The 21,986-nt window shown below is 36.1% G+C and overlaps 4 protein-coding genes and 1 pseudogene across 6 annotated transcripts; 2 read left to right on the top strand and 3 right to left on the bottom strand.

The window, feature by feature from the left end:
• The first annotated feature begins 416 nt into the window (after nt 1-416).
• Nucleotides 417-2,297, top strand: LOC104716383 (agamous-like MADS-box protein AGL66). 2 transcript variants are annotated; one of them, XM_087468257.1, is made up of 8 exons: nt 417-672; nt 783-836; nt 1,037-1,052; nt 1,155-1,216; nt 1,340-1,382; nt 1,505-1,566; nt 1,660-1,759; nt 2,158-2,297. In XM_087468257.1, exons 1-8 carry the CDS (start codon nt 488-490, stop codon nt 2,218-2,220), a joined length of 585 nt encoding a protein of 194 aa, XP_087324383.1. In that variant the 5' UTR covers nt 417-487; the 3' UTR covers nt 2,221-2,297. The 2 variants fall into 2 exon arrangements, with proteins under 2 accessions (XP_087324383.1, XP_087324384.1); XM_087468258.1 differs by lacking the exon at nt 1,037-1,052 and having other exon boundaries at nt 783-850.
• A 29-nt stretch (nt 2,298-2,326) lies between these two features.
• LOC104716386 (glycosyltransferase family 92 protein At1g27200-like) lies at nt 2,327-4,490 on the bottom strand. Its single transcript, XM_010433760.3, has one exon. The coding sequence runs from the start codon at nt 4,232-4,234 to the stop codon at nt 2,468-2,470; it is 1,767 nt and encodes a 588-aa protein (XP_010432062.2). The 5' UTR covers nt 4,235-4,490; the 3' UTR covers nt 2,327-2,467.
• Nucleotides 4,491-6,508: 2,018 nt separating this feature from the next.
• Nucleotides 6,509-7,996, top strand: LOC109126911 (cytochrome P450 81F1-like; annotated as a pseudogene). Its single transcript, XR_015569086.1, has 2 exons — nt 6,509-7,176; nt 7,336-7,996. The product of XR_015569086.1 is annotated as a cytochrome P450 81F1-like (transcript).
• Nucleotides 7,997-12,294: 4,298 nt separating this feature from the next.
• LOC104716387 (cytochrome P450 81F3-like) lies at nt 12,295-14,379 on the bottom strand. Its single transcript, XM_010433761.3, has 2 exons — nt 13,447-14,379; nt 12,295-13,063 (listed from the first exon to the last, which is right to left on the bottom strand). The coding sequence occupies exons 1-2, from the start codon at nt 14,311-14,313 to the stop codon at nt 12,443-12,445; spliced, it is 1,488 nt and encodes a 495-aa protein (XP_010432063.2). The 5' UTR covers nt 14,314-14,379; the 3' UTR covers nt 12,295-12,442.
• Nucleotides 14,380-16,072: 1,693 nt separating this feature from the next.
• On the bottom strand, nt 16,073-18,350 carry LOC104716388 (indole-3-acetic acid-amido synthetase GH3.2). Its single transcript, XM_010433762.2, has 3 exons — nt 17,950-18,350; nt 17,743-17,844; nt 16,073-17,655 (listed from the first exon to the last, which is right to left on the bottom strand). Exons 1-3 carry the CDS (start codon nt 18,270-18,272, stop codon nt 16,269-16,271), a joined length of 1,812 nt encoding a protein of 603 aa, XP_010432064.2. The 5' UTR covers nt 18,273-18,350; the 3' UTR covers nt 16,073-16,268.
• Between the last annotated feature and the right edge of the window lie 3,636 nt (nt 18,351-21,986).

Genomic DNA, 21,986 nt, shown 5'->3' on the forward strand with positions numbered 1-21,986 from the left:
TGATGTAATTTTTTTTATCTATAATTTATTATACAATATCATACCAAATTAATTAATTCTTTAATTTTTAATATATTTTCTAATTTAAATAAGGATAATTTGCTATATATAAATTGATATTTACCATTCATACATTAATTTTAAAGTAATACATAATCCAAATAATATAATTATATAGTTAACACATGTGCAATCAAATTATATAACATAAAAAAAATCTCCAATTATGTATTAACCAATCACCCCTAAATCATTTATGACATGTGGTGCAAAAAAAATATATGAGCTCAGAAATTCCATGTGTTGATGATTTTATTTTAATTAATAAATTGTAATAAAAATTCGTAAATGGCAATTTAATGGAAAATCTACAAGTAGATACAACTATATAAACGCAACTAAGGAATGCTGAGTTTGAGACCTTAAGTGAAAAACAAGCATTGTGAAAGGAAGACAAAACAATCAAAAAAAAAAAGGAGAAGAAAAAATGGGCAGAGTAAAAATACAGATGAAGAAAATAGAAGATAGACAACAAAGAAACATATCATTTGCGAAAAGAAAAAATGGGCTTCTAAAGAAAGCTTATGAACTCTCACTTCTATGTGATGTCGCCGTTGGTCTCCTTTTTTTCTCTCCTTCGGGTAAACTCTTCATCTTTGATGCCAAGCTAAGGTATTCTAATTCCAATACGTTATTGTTTCATCATATTACTATTAAATCGTTTTTTCTTTGGTCAGTAATCTGATATCATTTTCATCGATCGTTATTGTTAATGATTATAGCATCGAAGATATTATAGACAAGTATAATTCTCAGCCTATACATATAATCGCAAGGTGAATTCAATATTGTGTGTTAAACGCATCTTCTATTTTTTGGGATCTAATGTGTTAATCCATCCTTTTCTATTTGGGGCAAACTTGTTAATCCATCTAAGAGCATAAACTAGTAGACTTACTTTTTCTTTGATTTACACATATGCATGACTTCCTGATATTGTCACCGCTCGGTCCATCTGTTCGTATGCACTATACAGGCTCTCAGATTCTGCGGTAAAAATCAAACGTGATAATTTTTAGATAGTTTACTTTTGTTTCTTTATGGTAAATCAATTCTTCTTTTTTTCTTTTTTTTCATTGGTATGGGCAATCTAGGCTATAAAAGAGCTTATCCTTCAGATGCGTAAGGACTCGATGGGTAGTGGACCAACCTTGAGGTTAATAAATTTCAACATTTAAAAGTTCAAATCGTATAAATTATGCCATTGTTAATTTGCTTCTTATAAGTATATTGTAGTTTAGTTTAAGTTTTTTTTTTAAAAAAGAAAATATATGTGCAGAGATATTCTTGACGATGGGGTTCGTTATCAAATTCAACAAAAGGCATGTGAATAGATAAATTTTCTTCTCCTGATTGGAAATATTTATGTCTATAAAATTGTTAAATTACTCTATGCATGGCCTTTTCTGTTGTTTATCTAACCATTCAGTTTTCCAAAAATTAGAAAATCGAAGATGAAATCGAAAAATGCCATATCAAATTGGCTGAAGTGGAACGGGAATTGGGGTAAGTATCTAATTTTATAGATATTCTTATACTAGTAGAACAATATATATATATGTTTTTGGTATACATGAATAACGTATTTTTATTTTTAAGACGTTATTTGAAAAGTCCGAATCAGTGGGAATCACTAGATGAACTTATAGATCGAGTGGATCTACTCGAGACGACGCTGGTTAAAGTGCAATCTCGGAAGGTAAATTTATATAAATAATAGTTCCTTTTGGAAATTACAGTGAAAGAACAACGAGTATTTTGATAACATACAGTATGTGTACTTTTACCAAAAAAAAAAAAAAAAAAAACATACAGTATGTGTATATGGTTTATAGGGTTTCACGATGAAACGAAATTCTCATGTTTTAACTTTACACATAACTAGTTAAAACGTAATTTTTAATCATTTATTAAAAACTAAATTGCTAGCATCTTAGCATTAGTATCTTAAAGAAAATGTAAGTTAGTTTAATAGCATGTTCGTGTTTTTTTTTAATAAAGGATTTGTAATAAAAGAGTATTATTTAATTATTCTGATATACCTCATCTATTTATAATTGATTATTTGCTTATCACTAAATTCTATTTTCATTTCAGAAAGAATTGGAATCTAAACCTAAACCCGCTAATACTGGCTTGGAGGTCACGTCAGTGGAATAAATAAATTAAAATTGTTAAAGTACAATGGAATAAAAGTTTATTGTGGATTTAACCTAAATAAAATATTTTTGATATCATTTGTATCCAAAATCTTGCATCTTTAAAGTTTAGTTTCCAATTTTCCATGCTTTCACCTAACCAAAAATTCAAATCCAGTTTACAAAAACAGAAGAAAAAAATATGTCACCAACCAAAACAACTATGCTATTAACACAATAACCCATCCGTAGTCTAATTATAAATTGTTTCATCTCTGCCATGCCATTTTATAACCGTCTTTAACCGGGTGTCCGAACCATTTTCTGGTTAACCGCTTCAACCTCAGGTCTTTGACTTCGCAGAACCTCTGGCCCCATCCTTCAGGTTCAATGGGCCTAAATCCCAACCCAGGAGTTCTATCTCTCGACTTAGGATTAGAGACTCTGGTCCAATCCACCACATAGGCCGACACACGCCGTTTGAACTTTGCCTTGAACTCCTGCCACGCCTGGTACTTGTAATGGTTCACCACTCCCTCTTCCGTGTCCGCCACGCGCCACTCGTACTCTCCCTTCAAACCGAAATGGTGGATCGCCGTGTACAGCGAATGCTCAACCGCGCTCAGCAGCACGATCGACTTGTGCCGTTGATCTTCCTCTCGCCGACACGTGTACCCTTGCGTCACACCTTCACGTGGATGCTTCGTCTGATTCGACGGCCCGAACTCGTGCGATTTAAACGACACTTGTCCGATTATGCTCTGATCCGACGGTAGGAGAGACCTAATCATCTGATCCGACGGCTGCGACTTATTATCCCAAAACGGAGAGAAGAGAAACTCGTCCACGTCAAGGTACATCATCCATGTGCACGTGTCGTTTCCGTACACCGCCGCGTGGGAGAACCCTGCCTCTTGCGTCTTGGGCCAGATCCATAAAACTATGGTGAGGTCATACTTTTCACTCTTAAGAACCTCAACGACGTCGTTTAACTCGTCATCGCTTCCGTTATCGTATATGATGAATCTTTGTATTCCGATCGCCGCGTGATACATCACCCACTCTCTCAGATACTTCGCTACATTGTACACCATCGTCGTCGCGCACAGTAGCGATTTCTTACGTGGTTCTGTTAACGTGCGCTTAGGGCTAAAGTACGCAACAGACGGGACGGTCTTTGTCTCTTCCTTATCGGTCGCCACCGCCTCGAGGTAGACTTTGACCGGCGTATCGATCGGTTTGTTAGGAAACGAACATCGGAACACCTCTTGAACAGAGCTCGTCACGGGGGTTCTAATGGCGGTATCAGATTCCTCACCGAACACGCAACGAAACGACTCCGGCGGTTTGTTGGACCCTAATCCACGATTTGGCCCTTTGACGAAGAGAACGACGTCGTTTTCCGTTGATATGGCTTCGAAAACGACGAAGTTCCATAGAGGGAGATCAGGCCAACGTGTTTCCGGTGAGAGCTCGAACGTTTTCGAAGAGGCAAGGACCGGAGTAGGAATCGGATGGTGGTGGCGATATATACCGGGAAGGCCGCATCTGAATGTTGTACGGTTCGTGAAAGGGTGTGTTGCGACGAACCTCGCCGTGGCTTTCTCGCCGTTAGGGTAAAAACATGTGTAGTTCTCCCCTGGAAGCTGCGGTGGCAGAACTTTCTCCTCCGGCGAAACGATCACAAGAATGTTCCATCCTGGCCAAAGAACAGCGTCGGCTCTGATCCTACGAGAGCCGTTGGATTGATTAGGGTTTGAATCTTGAGTGTTTGTCACGTAACTGACGATTCTTGATTTAGCAGGGAGTGCCGTGACAAAGAAGGTAGCTCGATAAATCGTGTTTGGGGAACAATATAGAGAGAACAAACCAAGGAGAGAAAGAGGAACGAGGATGAAGAAGAGTGTGGTTGTGTGTGCTCTGTAACTCGTTTTGTGATGGAAGAATTGAGAAGCAGCAGCATCGTCTGATCCGGCTCCGGCGATTGATTTTGGTGTTGATCGAGGAGAAGAACAAGTCTTCAAGGATAGCGTCATTGTCGATTACGTATCCAGCAGACTTGTTTTGTAGCCAAATTAAAAAATCCATCAATAAAATTATTACTATTATTATTTAAAAAAATATTTACTGTTTTTGAGTTCCAGAAACATAAATTGAATTACCAAAAAGATTGGATGAAGAAAGAAAAATTCTAAAGCCATGAAAATAGCAGGAAAATAATGATTTTAATGAACTCAATAACAGAAATTACAAAATCTGAAGATTTAAAGAGAGACGGATAAAAAGGCTTCTGTACTTGTGGTTTCTATTGCTAAACATAGCTTTTACAATTTATCCGCACGTACACACATTGTCTTTTGGTTACACAAACGCAGCATAATGTATGAATTTGCATATATAAGGATATACGAATGTACAATACATAATACATGAGTCTAGCTGTTTATTCTTCACGCAATAGTACACATGATTGTCTATCTCTAATCGGACTTATGCGGTTTGGGTCTTTTATTCAACCGGATATTCGTATATTTAGAGCCGGTTCAATTATAATTCCATCCTTTTTTCAAAATTCAAGTGGTAGAAATAACTTGTAACATGCATGGTTTTAAGGGCAGAACTATGCTCACATTATGTGAGTCACATACGTGCAAGCACATGTAGTTCAATCACTGGATTTGGACATGAACCGGAAAATCGTGCATCGGTTCCTCACCGTATACATGACTAAGACAAGAGACGCATTTATAAACCATATATTTAGGGTTTTTGCATCGCTAAATTGGAAAAACAATCAGAATGATAAGAAATCTAGCATTATTGATTAGAACTCTGATTTGAAATATATACCCAAAAAAAAATACCCTGGGTGGTCCTAGTCCTATAATGAGCTAAACATAAAAGAACTAGGAGCCATCGAAATCAATGGTGACATGATTTTACAAAAAAAAAAAAAAAAAGTTGAAGATATGATTACTACGATTCGCGAATATTATCCTTAATTTTTAATCTCATAAACTCCTGTTTAAACCATAAATACGATTAATATATATTTAACTTTAGTGAAATAAAAGCACGCCACTATCATAATATAATACAAACTGAACGACGAATCTTTCGTTTATGTAGAGGTTAAAAGATAAAGTTACATTGATGGATAGCCTCACATGCACGAATTAAACATGTATGGTTTTTTAAATACATAGTCTCTTTACCTAATTTTTGTCATAATATAAGATTAAGGAATAATGTTCTGTCGCAAAAGCAGTCTATGCTTTTTATTAAGGCATATATACGACAGAGGTGGTTTGAGCTAATTTCTTGACCCATATCTTTTGTAATTTTTTTGTTTGTCGTGTCGTCCGCACATATTTGATCCCAGCGTCTGAAAATAAAAGTAGATTTAACCTTTCGTATTTGTGTTGACTATTAAACCCTTCGGCCTCTATTATATAAGTTAAGATTCTATCTCACCACAATCAAGAAAAAAACATAGAAGAAAGAGACGCAAAAGAAAGATGTTTCAGTTTTACTTTCTCCTGATGATTGTCATCTTCCCCTTACTCTACCTAGCGTGCAATTTTAGTTCTAAAAGGCAACGTTACAACATTCCACGTGGTCCCCCACTACAAGAAAATACGCATTTTACGACTACATTATCAGTCATCTAGTAGTCGCAAAATCAAGAGTTACGACTAATTAGCGACTACTTCATACAATCGTGAATTGAGAGTCGCTAATTGTTGTAGTTATAAATTTAGTCGCAATTTTGCGACTAATAGACGACTATATACATGTTGTCACATAATAGTCATCATTTAGTCATAAATTATAGTGACTCTTTTGCGACTACGTTACGATTATATACATAGTAGTCATCATGTAGTCGCTATTTTTAGTGATTAGATTGCGACTATTCTGTGATTAAGAAACCTAAACAAATGGGTGGTTAATTTGGTCGGTAGATAGTCGTATAAGTTTTGGTGACGTTTTGGTGACTAATATATGTAGTAGTTATTATATAGTCACTTTAGTTTTTAGCTATATTGTTAAAATTTGATGACTATTTGGCGACTAATGTTTTCTGAAACTGGATATAGAATATTGTAATTTCTCTTTTTTCTTTTTAATCCTGTCAACCAAACTAAAAAATGATTCTAAATTGGAAACCTAAAGCAACACATAATATTCATGCCAAAAAGTACTGACATCTCCACCTCATAACAAAACCATTCCTCCACCGTTTCTTTCATGGCTACACCAAAAAGTACGGTCCCATATTCACCCTAGGCATCGGTTATCGTCGTGTCGTCGTTATATCGTCTTACCCTCTAGTTAAGAAATGTTTCAGCGGCCCAAACGATATCATTTTGTCAAACCGGCCTCTTTCCATGACTAACAAATACATTGCTTACAATCACACCACCATCGGAACCTCCCCCTACAACAAACATTGGATAAACCTCCGGCGCATCAGCTCCGTGGAGATCCTCTCCTCCCATCGCCTCGCAAGCTTCCTAGATATCAGGAGAGACGAGCTCCGTCGGATGCTCCGGAGACTCGCACGTGACCACACCACCAACGGTAAACTCGATTCTTTCAAGAAGGTCGAACTCGAACCACCCTTGTCGGATTTAGCACTCAACAATATCGTGAGGATGGTGACGGGGAAAAGATACTACGGCGATGATGTTCAGGACAAGGAAGAGGCGGAGATATTCAAGAATCTCATCATAGATATTTTCGAAAACAGCGCTGCAAATAACCCTAGCAATTATTTGCCTTTCTTGAGGTTCTTGGGGAGCAAGTACGAGAAACAGGTGAAACGTATCAGCAAATCCGTGGACAAGACTTTGCAGCGTCTCCTCGAGGACTGTCGGAAAGACAGGGAAGGAAATAGTATGATCAATCACCTGATGTCTTTGCAGGATCAAGACCCTGAGTATTACAAAACGTAACCATTAAAGGGTTAATGATGGTAATACGTAATTATATATATAAGCTATTTATATTAGTTATTCATCATATTTCTAGCTATTAAGTGATTATAATTGGTTACATGACCTTTATATTATACGTAACATATGTTTTAACTTAGTTAACTATACCATCCTTTTCATGAATCAACTGCATGCAGGCTATGATAATCCCTGGATCAGATACTACTTCAGTTACGATCGGATGGGTTATGGCAAACTTGTTGAACCATCGGAACGTGTTGAACAAAGCAAGGGCAGAGATCGATGAAAAAATCGGACAAGACCGTCTCATTGACGAAGAAGACATCTCCGACCTCCCTTACCTTCAAAATATTGTGTCTGAGACATTCCGGTTAAACCCGGTGTCTCCGGTCTTGCTCGGTAGGGAAGCTCCAAGGACATTAAAGTCGGTGGGTATGACATACCAGATGGCACAACAGTCTCGGTCAACGCGTGGGCCATACACAGAGACCCGGAGCTCTGGCACAATCCAGAAGAGTTTTATCCCGAAAGATTTAATGGGAACAAAATAAAAATTGATGGATCCGTTGACAGTGTTCAAACTCTGATGCCATTTGGGAACGGTCGGAGATTGTGTCCTGGTGCTGGACTCGGGCTGAAGACTGTGACGTGGACAGTAGGGGCAATGGTCCAATGCTTCGATTGGGAGACTGTGAATGGTGAAAAGGTGGATATGGAGGAATCTCGTGGGAGTGTGATGCGAAATCTTAAGCCTATACGAGCTATGATCCGACCTCAACCAATTATTTCTAAACTTGTTGCTGAGGCAACTTCTTAAACCGTATCGTTTAATCAGAGTTTGACGGCAGTTCTATCATCTATGCGACGATAGACCAATTGCCAACAAATAATAATGTGAAGTTCTGACCAAGGTTGATGATTTCGCCAAAGCAAAGTTTAAAAAAAAAAACTTTCTTTCAGACAGTAGTACTTACCAAATATGATATCAAACCAAATATCTTAATTATGTTCCAATAAATAACGGGTTTTAGTTTATTTTGTAACTGATATAATTTAGAAAGGCTTGGTTTATTCATTAAAATAAGAAAGATATTTATACATAATGGTAGAAATAATATAATAACTTAATAAGGGGGATAAGTACTAATGTAAATAATACATAAAGAGATATATATAAATACTCCTAATGTATATCTTTTACATCCTTCTAATATCTTGACCTTAATGTATATTTTCTAGATCCTTCTAAGATCTTGACCGTTGATATTGATAAATCTCTGGTTCTTTTGATACCTTCCGGCAAGCTCATATGTGGTAATACGAATGAGATTGGACAAGTAATTAGAGAAGTTTTCAGATCATGACAACGAAGTCTTCAAGTCAAATCTTTAAACGTGATGGTTTACGTAAGTAGAAGAACTATTATAATTGCACGAGTTCATGTATCGTAAGACCTTCTTTATCGGGGGATTCATAAGAGAGATTTTAGTGTTTTGTTGAAAAAAAAAATAATCAGAAGAAAATAAAAATGTAAGGGAGCCTCTTATATAGAAATCCCAATTATGTTCTAAGAGATGAAACATGTCAACGTGCTATTGGCCAGAAAAAATAATAGAAAAGAGAAAAAAAATTGGCTTGCGATTAATTTCATTTGTTTCTTCTCTCTATCTTTCTCTCGCTATCAAAGACTCGAAACGACAAAGGTGAGAATTTGGAATCGAAGGTTCTGGAGGAAGAGGAGATTGCTATCGGAGCAGATGGGTAACGGAGGCGAATGAATGACTCGGCCGTGTCCCATCGTGATGCTTGAATCGTCTCCGTGACATGAAGCAGGCGATTTGAATTCGGAGTCCACTCAATCGGAAGAGATTGATTCAATTGGAATCAGAGGGTAAGTTTCTCAATACAATAGATTGTAATCCCGATTAGTGTTTTATGATTAGGGTTCTTTGATTTCGGATCGCAATTTATGGTTATTTGATGTTTTTTAGAAAATTAGGGTTCTTGGTGTTAATGTGTTCAGATAGGATCTATACTTTTAGTAGATTTATCTTCTTAATGTTCGGTTATGATGAAGCAGAATAGATTTTGGTTTGTGTTTGTTCTGAGTAATTTTAAGTGATGCCTTTGATCGTTAAGTGTTGCTTTAAACGGATGTGGGTCTGTTTGTGTTCTTGACACATGATCGTAGAGGAAGAAGAAGAATCGAAAAAATGATTAAAGTCCGTTCTTTTTCTTCCCTGTGAATTCCACCGCAAACCCAAGAAACAGAACAAAAAAAAACTTCATTTTATTGTTCTCTCTCTTTTGGTCCAACTTGTGAGTCTCAAAGTTTGGTAATTTATCATTTTTGGTTAAAAATTATGTGTCTTTTTGATCCTTGTTCTGCTTTAAAGCTTTTGTATTTGTTTGATGATCCACGATCGATGATCACGCTCTCCTTGGAAGAGACAGTTTTTGATATTCTTGTGATCGCTTTATATTATTAGCAAATGATGTTCTCTCTTTGGTGTTGTTGTTGATGGTTCTGTTCTGATATGGGTTTGTCTTGTGTGTTAATCTTATGATCTCGTTGTTTTATTTTACTGAACTTACAAAAAGTTTTGATCTTGATAATCTGTTTTTTGTGATCTTATTGGCTAAACATGAACAGCATTTTGTCTTCTTTAATCATCATCACCACTTAGCATTTCAAAGGTAGCTCTTTTTATTACTACAATAATGTAACGTCTTCTTTATTCTTTTCATTTTTTTGATTCTGTCTTTCATATGTGTTGATGCTATCTGATTGATTTATCATCCTCAGGCAACATGTTATTTCTTCAGGAAGCCGTGACCTGTCTATCTCAGAACTTGCAGGTCATGGTCATAGCATTGCCGTGACTGTGTTGTCTACTCCTTTGGATTTAATGGTTCAGGACAACTTGGGCTAGGAACCACTCAAGACTCTTGGCAGTCTCGACCAATCTTTCACTTTTGAATTATGTTGTATTTTCAACACATATTTTTACAAACACTTTTATATTTTTGTGCTTCTACCACACATATTTCTTATCTTTTGAAGCAAATCAGTATTAAAATTAATCATTCTCTCTATTTATAAATTGCACTTCTATTATAATATGTATTAATGTTTTTATTATGTTTTGTATGTTTGAAAATTAATTAAAATGCAATATTTTTAGTTTTATAAAATCTTAAATGTTTATACATTTATACCACTTCTATTCTATTTAAAATTTTTCAATTTTAAAAAAACAATATTTTCAAAAATAAGAGAACCAAAATTAGAACCTACCAATGAAAAAGAAAAATTTATCTAAGAAATTATAAGTTTTTATATTCAAAACAATACACAATTAATTCATAAAAAAATTAATAATCCTCTTTAGAAGAGACTACCGATAATTATGCTCTAAGCTTTCATGCATCCTCACGAGCCCCAAAGAAAGCGTAGTTAATCTTTGACATTTTTTTTTTAAAGAGAGCCCATGCACAAACGAGTGCACAAATAACTCGATAGAAATCAAGTTGCACTGACTTGTTAGGTAGTACGTAGAGAAATAGTTGTCGTCATTTGATGAAGCGACAACATGAAGCAACAACCGCTTGTGCAGAGATGGCGGCTGAAGTAGTAGTGCTGAAGGTACAGCTGCTTACGGAGCAACGACTGCTTGTAGAAACAATAGAGCATAGACGTGCGGCGGCTTGTGAAGCGGCGGCAAAGTAGAAGTAAAGCGGCAGCGACAGTGGTTTTCACGGAAAACGACGGCAGCGGCCATTAGATTTAATAGCAAACCGATAGTAAAAGATAGCAGAAGCAATATCGGCTAGTGCAGCGGTGATGCTAAGTTAATGATTTTAGAATCAATATGACGGTTGCTGACGCCAAGCAACGGCAGCCGATAGAAAAGAAATTAGATCACAAGAGCTTTATGCTCTCATACCATGATATAATTTAGAAAGGCTTGATTTATTCATTAAAATAAAATAGATATTTATACATAATAGTAGAAATAATATAATAATTTAATAAGACGGATAAGTACTAATGTAAATAATACATAAAAAGATATATGTAAATACTTTTAATGTATACCTTCTAAATTTTTCTAATATCTTGATTTTAATGTAGATCTTTTAGATTCTTCTAAAATCTTGACCGTTGATATTGGTAAATCTCCGGTTCTTTGATAATAACATTCAAATATAATGTAAAATCCATGTGTTACAATTTTCATTTTTCCTAACACGTGTATTTTTTTTTTGTTAAACTTCTAACACGTGTATAAGCTTACATTTTTCTCGATTGCATGTTAGTTTGTTTTATCTGTTTTTGTCCTCAGGTAATAATATTTTATGTTCCAATAAAAAATGCGTTTGTTTTTCTATAGTTTAAGATCCATCATGTGTTACAATTTTATTTTTTTTCGTAACACGTGTATAGAAGCTTACAATTTTCTCGGTTGCATGGTTATTTGTTTTATCTGTTTCTGTCCGTTCTCGATCACGCTTCTCGTCTGTAGCTTTCAGTACTACTCTTCCACTATCAGTTCTCAATGATGGTAACCTCTCTTTCTTCTTTTTAGTTTTTTCCCCCATAGCGCTCTATCGTTTCATGCTACAAGTATTCCTAATTCGGATCTATGATAGTGACAGCTATCTTTTCTTTTAAGGCTGACTAGGAAAGAAGGATAATTCCTTTTTTTTCTTCTTCTTATTTTAAATAATGGGCAAAATTTGAGAAAATAAAAAATGGGACATACATACCAGGGGGGAAACTTCCAAAGTATGTTTATTTTAGCTTAAGATCCTAAGTTCAATACTACTAAATGGTGAATTTCAGACGTCTAGCCAGGATAATTAATTGTTCCTAAATTTTCGTCATCTTCCTTATTTTCCATCTTTGTGCTCCGATCCACTAATAGTTTAGTTTTAGCTATTATTTAATCTTTTCGAATTGTATTCCAATTAGTGGAGTGGACAACAATGGACATCAACATTTGAAAAGTTACATATACATTACATTAATGCTTTTGATACCAAAATCAAACCGAATCTAAAAAGAAAAACTAGTTTAAGATTAATATTCTTCGAATTTTTTTTTCTTCAAAATATATCTAACTAATCTCGAATCAAAACCAAGAAACCAAAGTATTTATTAGTGTTTAATTATGTTTTATTTTGAATTACACACTTAGCCTTCGGTTACACAAATTGACAAACGCAGCCAAAATCTCACGTCACTAAACAAGTTTGCAGCTTGAAGCAGTAGTAAAAAAACTATGCCCGTAAATGGGCTTGAAGGTTATTCATAATGGGCCGAGATCGACACAAAGCCCGTAAAGGCACTTTCTTACGCATCGCCATCCCAGGAGTCTCTGTCATATCAATCTCTTCGCCGTTGACTTTTTCCCAGTCAAAGCACTGAATCAACGAACCTAACGCCAACGTCACGATCCTCTGCCCTAATGCGGCGCCGGGACACGATCTCCGTCCATTCCCAAACGGCATCAGCTTATGCACGTCTTCTTCTCCGCCGTCAAACCTCTCCGGTTTAAACTCCTCCGGTTCGTTCCAAAGGCTTGGATCTCTGTGTATAGCCCACGCGTTCACCATCACCATCGTGCCACGTGGCACGTCGTATCCTCCTACTTTGATATCCTCCGTCGGCGATCTTGGTACCAGAAGCGGCGCCGCCGGGTATAGCCGGAATGTTTCCGACACTACGTTTTGGAGGTAAAGCAGGTTCGCAATGTCCGGTTCGTCGATCAAACGTTCTTGTCCGATTTTCTCGTCAATCTCTAGTTTTGCTTTTACTAACGACTCTGGATGGTTTAGCAAACTCGACATCGCCCACTCCAACGTCACGGCGGAGGTGTCTGTTCCGGCGATCATCATGCCCTGTTTCGTCCATAATTAGCAACGCATAGTCCCAATTCTGTGTAACGGATTTTAAATACTACGCCTAAAAAACTCGAACATAGTGAAATAAACCTATTCGATTAATGTATTCAATTAAACTCTAAACCACGTTAAAGCTGTACCTAAACTTACCTAATATAGTCGTTTAGTTTAATTAAGATATATTTTGCTAAAAACTTCAAATCCAAAGTATATAATAACTACCAGTTTGTTGAAAAAAAAAAATAATAACTACCAGTTTCTATATTTGTGAATGAAAACCAAAAAAAAAAAAAAAAAACTGAATGGAACCTCGCTAACAAATCTGTCAACATTAATTAATTAGCATAAACACATATATGAGTGTGTTAGCGATTCGTTACCAGCATTAGGCCTTTGATAGTGACGTCAGTGTAATACTCGGGCTCATGCTGTTGTAGCGAGAGCAAGTGATTAACCATTGTGTTACCGTCTTTATCTCTCTTGCACTCTTCAAGGAGACGCTGCAAGATCTCATCCATGTCTTTGGCAACTGATTTCACTTTCTTCTCAAAGCTCCCTCCGAAGATCTTCATGAAGGGCAAGTAATCTCCGGGATGCCTCGCTCCGCTACTGTCGTTGATATCGGCGACGAGTTTCTTGAAAACATTCGCTTCTTCCTCGCTATGTACTTCGTCTCCGTAGTATCTCTTCCCTGTAACCATCCTCACGATGTTGTTGAACGTTAGATCAGACAAGAGCGGCTCGAGCTCGATATCTTTGTTGACGTCACGTGAGAGCCTCGTGAGCATGCGTCGGATTTCGTCTTTGCGGATGTGGAGGAAGTTGGTGAGACGGTTCGAGGAGAGGATTTCGAGGGAGCAAATGCGGCGGAGGTTACGCCAGTGGTCGCCGTAAGGAGCGGTTCCGACCGTTGTGTAGTTGTAAGCGACGTATTTGGCGGTTAGGAAACAAGGTCGGTTTGATAGAATGATGTCGTTTTGGCCTGTGAAGCATTCTGTTACGAGTGAGGAGGAGGAGATCACGACGGTGCTACGGGAGCCGAATTTGAGGGAGAAGATTGGGCCGTGGGTTTTGGAGAGACGTTGGAAGAGACGGTGGACCGGTGGTTTGAGGAGGCGGTGGTGGCCGAGGATTGGGAGAGAGTAAGGCGGAGAAGGAGGGAGGTTGAAACATTTCGTTTTGGAGGTGAAGAAGAATTTGTAAGCCAAGAGAAAGATAGCTAAAGGGATCACGTAGTAGTAAAACATCCTTGACCTTCCTTTTTTTCTGTAAGGAGTTTAGTAGTGATGGCGTCGAGGAAATGATCATATTAGCAATTAGGGACCCTAGCAATTTATATATAAACAAGTATAAAGTATTTTAACCTTTTTCACGATATTTAATTTATTTATTGTGAGTGTGAGAAATTAATTATATAAACAAGTATTTTTACTTTTCCACGATATATATTTTATTATTGTGAGTGTGAGCATGAAGTTTTCAGAGGATAATGTTTTTTTGTTACTCGAAACGATCGTCATGTAAGTCAAAATTGACACAAAGTTGACAGCCATGAATTAATCAAGACAATATCTTGAATTTAAGAATTATGGAACGAGTAAAGAAGAAATACCAGTTTTAGTTACGTTTAAAAAAGCAGAGATCACGTTGAGATTTCACATGTTCAAAATCTATTTTTTTAACCTTGTTTTTACGCTCTCGACCAAGTGCGAGTAAGCACACTGCACACATAAGTCTTGATATATATGCTTGAAAAGGGTCACTTGAAGTCTTGAACTGTGGTTATGGCAAGGGACCAAGTTTCGCGTGTGCGGTTCAGTTTTTAAATAAGTTACTCGTTTGTTATTTGTTTATGTCAGTTAGTTATCATCATTTTAAATCAGGTTTTTTACATGTTACACTTACAAGCCTCTAAATTATTTTTATCTTTTTCAGAATCTTCATATTATGCTACTACCTAAGTACCTAACGGCACCTAAATGTATTATTATCGTATTACCAACGGCAGATCTAGCTTTTAAATTTTAATTCCTTTCTTCTTAAAAGGTTTCATCTACACTAATTGCAAGTGTTTCCATTCTACGAATGTGTATATAGATAACAAAATGCTTAGTAGTTTTCAACAACAAAAAAATAATTGTTATTACATTTACATATGAGTCCACTTGGAAGTTAGTGGAGAAATTTTTGACTGTTGATTTAAATTATGGTACTGTCATCGTATTTTTTAATCTTTTTGGAACAGTCGATGATAATATACAAGCCACCAGTCGACAATCACTGCATGGTCACTCCAAAAAGTATATAACATTGAATCAATCAGAAAAGTCACCATGATTTTTTACATTTGGTTGGTGAAAAGAATAAATATATGGAAAAAAATATTACGTTTATCATTATCTACACGTTAAATAATTGACAATGTTGAATTAAATAATTATAAAAGAATGTATATATCTACTACAAACACTTTGCAATACTAATGGGCAAATTGACATATTCTAATGTATAAATACCCGTTGTGTACAAAAATAATCTATTCGGACTACTCACACTAGACCTTTTGTCCTGAATCATTAGTAAATCTCGATAGTATTGAACGCAATTTGTAAGTTTCATTTATTTTTTTATTTTTTTTTGTCAACTGCAAGTTTTAAAACTTTAGTCTAGGTAAGATTGGGCTTCAACTTGAAATGGGCTGGTTACTTGACCGGACAATACTTAAGCTTCCAATACAACATTTTGGGTTTCGTTGAATTTCCGCAAATTCGCCGCAATTATTTTTTAATCAACTAATTTTTTTTTTTCGAGTGTTTGTTGGTATTGAGAGTGAAATATTTCGTCGATAATTCGAATCAGCCAATTATTTCAGAGTGTGAAAAAGAGCAGAGCGTGAAACTACGATGAAGTTATTTATGTTGACATGGTTATTCATTGTAAACTACGAAGAGTTTTTGGACTATAGCAAAAACTAATCTCGCCGATTATGTGAGATCTACACACTAATTAAGCAATTAGTTAGCTGATTCCGAATTTCCTACAAAAGAGAGGAAAAAAACAACAGTACGTTCTTCAAATTTATTGTACGATTCAAGAACCCTAAACACAACAACATAATAGGTAATCTAAAAGAGTCTTGGAATCAGAAACAGAGCTTTATATTCTAGAACCGCGCACAGCATCGGTTTTGGAACACTTTCATCTAACGACGTCGTTCTGGCGACCAATGCGGCAACGAAGGGCTGAAATGAGTAGACACAACTCTAGAGTCAAGCAGTTCCATGATCGGTGTGAAGCTTACGCACCTAGGGACCTTATACTGATTAATCGATGCACCTCTCGAGATGGCATAGTCCATGAGCTCCTCAAAGGTACCGTTCTGCACCACACGTATCTCCAACGGACCAATCGATTTATCAGCGACTCTGCTTTGTCTATAAACCGAGTTTAGGGATTCCTCCATCTCCAAACAGCACTTAGCCATGACTTCGTCGCTAGGAAGAGAATTGGTTTGGTCTCTACCAAGTAGCTCCCAGTAGATTACGTAATGACCCGGTATAGTCTTCGTTTCTGCGTAGCTCGTGTACTCAATCACGCGTGTTCCTTGCTCTGCAAACAACCTCGACGCATTCTCCACTGCCTTCTGTAGCTCAGCCTCGTCGGTTTTATCGGACTCGATGCTTAGCAAAACATTCTTTCTTCGTATGAATTTGAATTGTGGAGCGGAATTGTGGAACCCCGTGACACGGAGAATATCACCGACTCTGTAACGGCAAAGCCCTGCATAAGTCGTGATCACGAGTTCATACTCTTTTCCTACCTCAACGTCAGCTAGCTCCACAAGTGCAGTTTCTTCTAATGATGCTTCTGGTGCTCCATCTCCATCGTAATTATGTGGGAGGAATTCGAAGTACGCCATGTTAGGCATGATTGTGTAAGAAACCTCCGAAGGTTTACACATCGGCTTTAGGTTAATCCCGAAGTAACTTTCGGAAGAAGCATACATCGTACAAGCCATCGGTAGTCCACCGCTATAGTACTCCAACGTCGGGATATACTGAGCCATCGCTCCAGTAACAATCACATCGAGGTACTTCGTGTTAGGCCATATCTTTGTGATTATCCCTTCCCAGTTCTCTTGTGAACAGACCTCTGTCAGAAACTCAGCAAGTTCTTGATCAGGTTTTGTCAAAATCTTTGACATGCGGTTTTTAATCGCAGGATCAAAGATTCTTGAACTTAGGGTTCCGGTTGAGATATCCCGAGCAAGCTCCTTCCAATTGTTCTGGAGGAAGCTTATAGCACGGAGGAGACCAGAAGCAAAGACCGCACCGAGGCGGAGAACATCGTGGCGCATTAAGAGACCACATAGCATTTGAGCATACATGCTTTGAGACGAGTCGGGGCAGAGGATGGCTTCGTTAGGACTCGTATAGACATTGTACGGGTCGTACGGTCGTCTCTTGAAGTGGTCGCTTTTGTAGTAACTCGTGAGAACCGGACGAGCCGGTAACCCACCAGACGTCTTAGACTCCGACTTCACAAACAAGAAGTATAAGCCTTTGCCTTTGTCTAATCCCGGCACGTAACTGTAGTTAAAACATTTTTTGGTTAATTTAATAAAATAGTTACGAACTATATAGAAAAAAAGATGTTTAAAAAGTATATATACTAACAGATTCATGACGGGCATGAGAAGACTGTATAAAAGCTGACGTCGGTCTAAGTCTTCTTCAATAGTGGGCATTAATTTCCTCTCACCAGCAGATGTCCCAGAGCTGCGCATATTCGTACGAAATTTAGAAATTACGGATCAACTATATTTGTTTTTTTTGTTGGTATTATGATGTAAATTACTGATAAAGTTGACCTAATTAATATACCTTGTGAGAAACTCGGTGATGGGGTGAGAAGACAAGATCGGAGAACGATCGCCGTTGGATATACGTTGAATCTCCGTCTTCAAATCTTCATACGTAACCACCGGAACTTTGCTCTTGAACGTTTTCCGATCAACGGAGCCGTTAAGACCGAACCGTTTGAGATATTCGGTGTCCGAGTTACGACTTAGTATCTCTCCAAGAACCTTCTCTTGGACGAAGTCAGGGTTCCGAGTCATCTCCTCGATGAACTTGAGAGCCTTCACGTCTTTCTCAGAGGTCGTAGGTGAAGACATCCGAGAGTGAAGAGGCGAATCAACAGCCATGAATGATTTGAATGTTTTTTTCTTTCTCAAAAGCAAAGTGTTGTGTTTAATATTAGCAAATGCTTTACTCGTTTTGATGAGTATAACTCGGCGAAGGGAAGGCTGTATTTATAGAAGGGGGGAGTTCCACGTCAGCGATGTCCACGTGGACGAGAGTATTTTTGGCTAGATATTTGACTTGATCTTTGTTTGTCACAGGGTTGTAGCCGAGACGGGGGACAAAAGGTACAGTCGACAAATAAGCTAATGCCAGTTTATGGAGACATACGAGACCCACATGTCTCTGCCACGTAAGCGTTTGGCAATGTTTTGGTTTTTGTCTTATATTGGTCATAGGCGTCGTTCTGGACTTACGTGGCTCTATTTCTTGTGACTCGTTCTTTGTTCGGTCGTCGATAACGACGGTCAAATACTTATAAGGTTTGCTTATAACGCTAATAACGGAGTAACTTTAAAACTAATTGTGATTAAGTTTTTTTTCTTTAATTAGTAGAATAAATTGTAGGTTTAGGGGATCATGTTGTTGGTTTTGGAGGCAAGTCTATGACATATTTAATTATATGTTATTTAGTGCGAATATCATATCGTCTAAACACCCACTGATTATGATTTTGATTAGTATTTTTATATGGTGTTATTATTTTCACTATTAAACATATATGTACTGACTGTTAACTACAAGCCTAATATACCATTATTAACAGCTGGTTCAGTTCACATTCATCATCTCTCTACTAGTATGTCTTACATATCAATCTATAGCATATATATATAAGTATAATATCATCGTACTTAGTGTTAAAATTGTTTAATACTCTAGTTATAAATATCACACATACAACCTCCTAGGACGGATGAGAATCCGGAATTTCAAATCCTATGAAAAGATGTACAGATTCACGTGTATGATTTGAAAATAAAATTTAAAGAAAATTGCAATGACCTAAAAGTTAATGATCCGTTAAAGACAGAGAAACATATAACACAGTCCCAGTTAGACTGCTAATTTTTTTTACTTAGGATTGTTATTGTAGTTAATTATTTTATAGTGTGAACGGTGTTCATTTTTTAGTTAGAATATAACAACTATAAACTTGAGATTTTTTAGTCATCTAACTTCAATTTATTATTGATTTGAAAAAGCTAAGGCTCTTAACATTAATTTAAAACAGTATTGGTGCGATCAATATATCTTAGCTAAAAGGTAAAGACTAAAAATAGAATTCTTAATTTTAAAATTATATAGCTTAAGCAATTGTTTTACTAGAACATTATTGTTAAAGTGTTCATCGAAGTTAACAGCCAAAACATAATAATATAAAACAATGACAACCAACTTTTATAAATATCAGCACCATAAAAGCAAAGAATGGTCTGTATGGGACATTTCATTTGAATTCATGATCGTCGCTCGTGCTGTACCCTCCCCAACTTGCTCCATTTAATTCCTATGTTTTGTCTGTCATCTTTCTCACGAAAAACTGTTATTGTTCTATATAAATAACAATGGTAATTATAGAGCACTTACGTCACCATTCTCCTTTCAAATTTAGTTTCGAGACTTTTTAATCTTCTACTTCCATCTGCTCAACAAGAATTACAAAGGTCTAAAGTTAAATCTTCTTTTTGATTATAAATGGTATTCCACAATGCAGACTGAACTACGTTGTTAATATGATTAATTAGTAGAAAAAGGTCTTTCGATAATGAGTTAACAAAATGAAATAGACTAAAACTGAAAGTAAAGACATACGATACAACACTAGTTTTCTTCATTATTAGTCTATTTGTTTACCACAATAGGACACTGTCATTTCTTTTGGTGCCAAATCAGGATATCCGCTAAATCACTGTAATTTCATTAATGCATCAATCAGGATATCATTTAGTAGTACTTTTGGTGCTAAATCAGGAAATTATGTTTTGAAAAAAAATAATATAATAATGCATATATGTGATATTATAATATGATTTCGGTCATGGCGTTGGATCGCTCGACATGTGGGGGTTGACTAAATAGTACTAATACTAACAATAATAGTGTGATTGAAAAGCCGAAGGGACCAATAATTATGAATAACTTAACGAAATGAAAAGAAGATGGTCACTATTATAGGAAGAGGCTAATCGCACGAATAATGCATTATCTTTGATTAGACATTTCGGGAACAACTTTTCTTCTGTAGAACAAATTGTTCATTAGAATAGTCACTTCACCTATCTCACTTATATAGTGATATTAGGATTTTCTTTGACGGCATTAGGATTTTTTTTTATGAATAGTAGGTATATAAACTATTCGAAGGCTGATTATTTACTCACTTAATAATATTCTTGTCCCCTATATTGATTAAACTTTAATTAATTAACATGTACTTATTTTACTTTAAATTGACTTCGCATGATTTAAACTAATATATATAATGGCAAGAAACAAAGTATGTTAGAAAGAATAGTATTTTATCAAAAATAAATGGTAAAAGAATAATACGATTCAAATATGAATATACAAGCGGAGTTATAAAATTTAACTATATAACATAACAAAACCTTAGTCCGTATTCTTAGGGACGTACACGTTAATTTGTTATCAATAGTCAATTCTATACAGTACGCATATTGACTATGGTTAACAGAACCTTGAATTAGGTAGACAATAGTACTACTAAATGATAATATTCCACGATGCCATTTTAATATCCTAAAATTAGTTTGTTAAATTTGACAATTAAAATTTAGAGCTCGCCGGTTTAGTTCAAATTATCCATTTACAGGACGCCATTGTTGAATGAGTGATAATGTCATGATCATTGGATTAGTTTTGGCGCTAACCGGGGAATTTTATAGAAAAAGGTTCAAACAGCAACAACAAATATATAATAATCAGTCATTTGTATGCACCTATTAACATATTAAATGATGCAAAAAAATTTAAAATATGTATATTAAATATTAATTCAATTTTTCGTGATTTCCTTGATTATTAATTAAAATCATCGAATACTATAAACTGTGTTTAATTTTGTAAAAAAAAAACGAAATTTGACCAATTCAAATTCTTGTTCAAAATGACAAAAAAGGAACACGATTCTATGTCAAAGAGAGGGATATCGACATCCAAAGAAGGCATGGCGTTACATTGCTGACGATATATTTTTCTTCTTCGCTTTTTTTTCGTTGCTGACGATAATTGAGAAGATATCTTTGGATAATATAGACTTGGGACCCTTTGTGACATCAACCATTCCGCTATAATTTCGACAACTTTACGTTTTCCTGTACGTATATATACGACAATTTTTTTTTTTTAATTCAAACTTATCAACACACAAACAAAATATACCGCACGCGAGGTGAGATGATACGAAACTCACCAATTATTTACAATATTATAACAACCCAAGTCTTTTACATGTTTACGTAATGCACATGAAAGAAAGAAGCTAACAATTAGGTAGAACAAGAGAATTACTCGACGAATCTAAGGAAGTAAGGGTATTTGTATTATTACATGCAATTGAGATTACTTTTGAATCAAACACGACTCTATCGGTCTATCCTTAAATTTAGTTATATGCCATATAATCATAGCTTAACAGAAGTGCTAATCCTGAAAATAATTGGTGCATTGTGAAAAGATAAATAGGCACATGCATGCACGTCGCCATACTTGGTCCCGTTCAATCTATCTATATATATGTATATATCTTTATT

Source organism: Camelina sativa, chromosome 10 (assembly GCF_030686135.1).
Source record: "Camelina sativa cultivar CO46 ecotype springtype chromosome 10, ASM3068613v1".
Classification (NCBI taxonomy): Eukaryota; Viridiplantae; Streptophyta; class Magnoliopsida; order Brassicales; family Brassicaceae; genus Camelina; species Camelina sativa.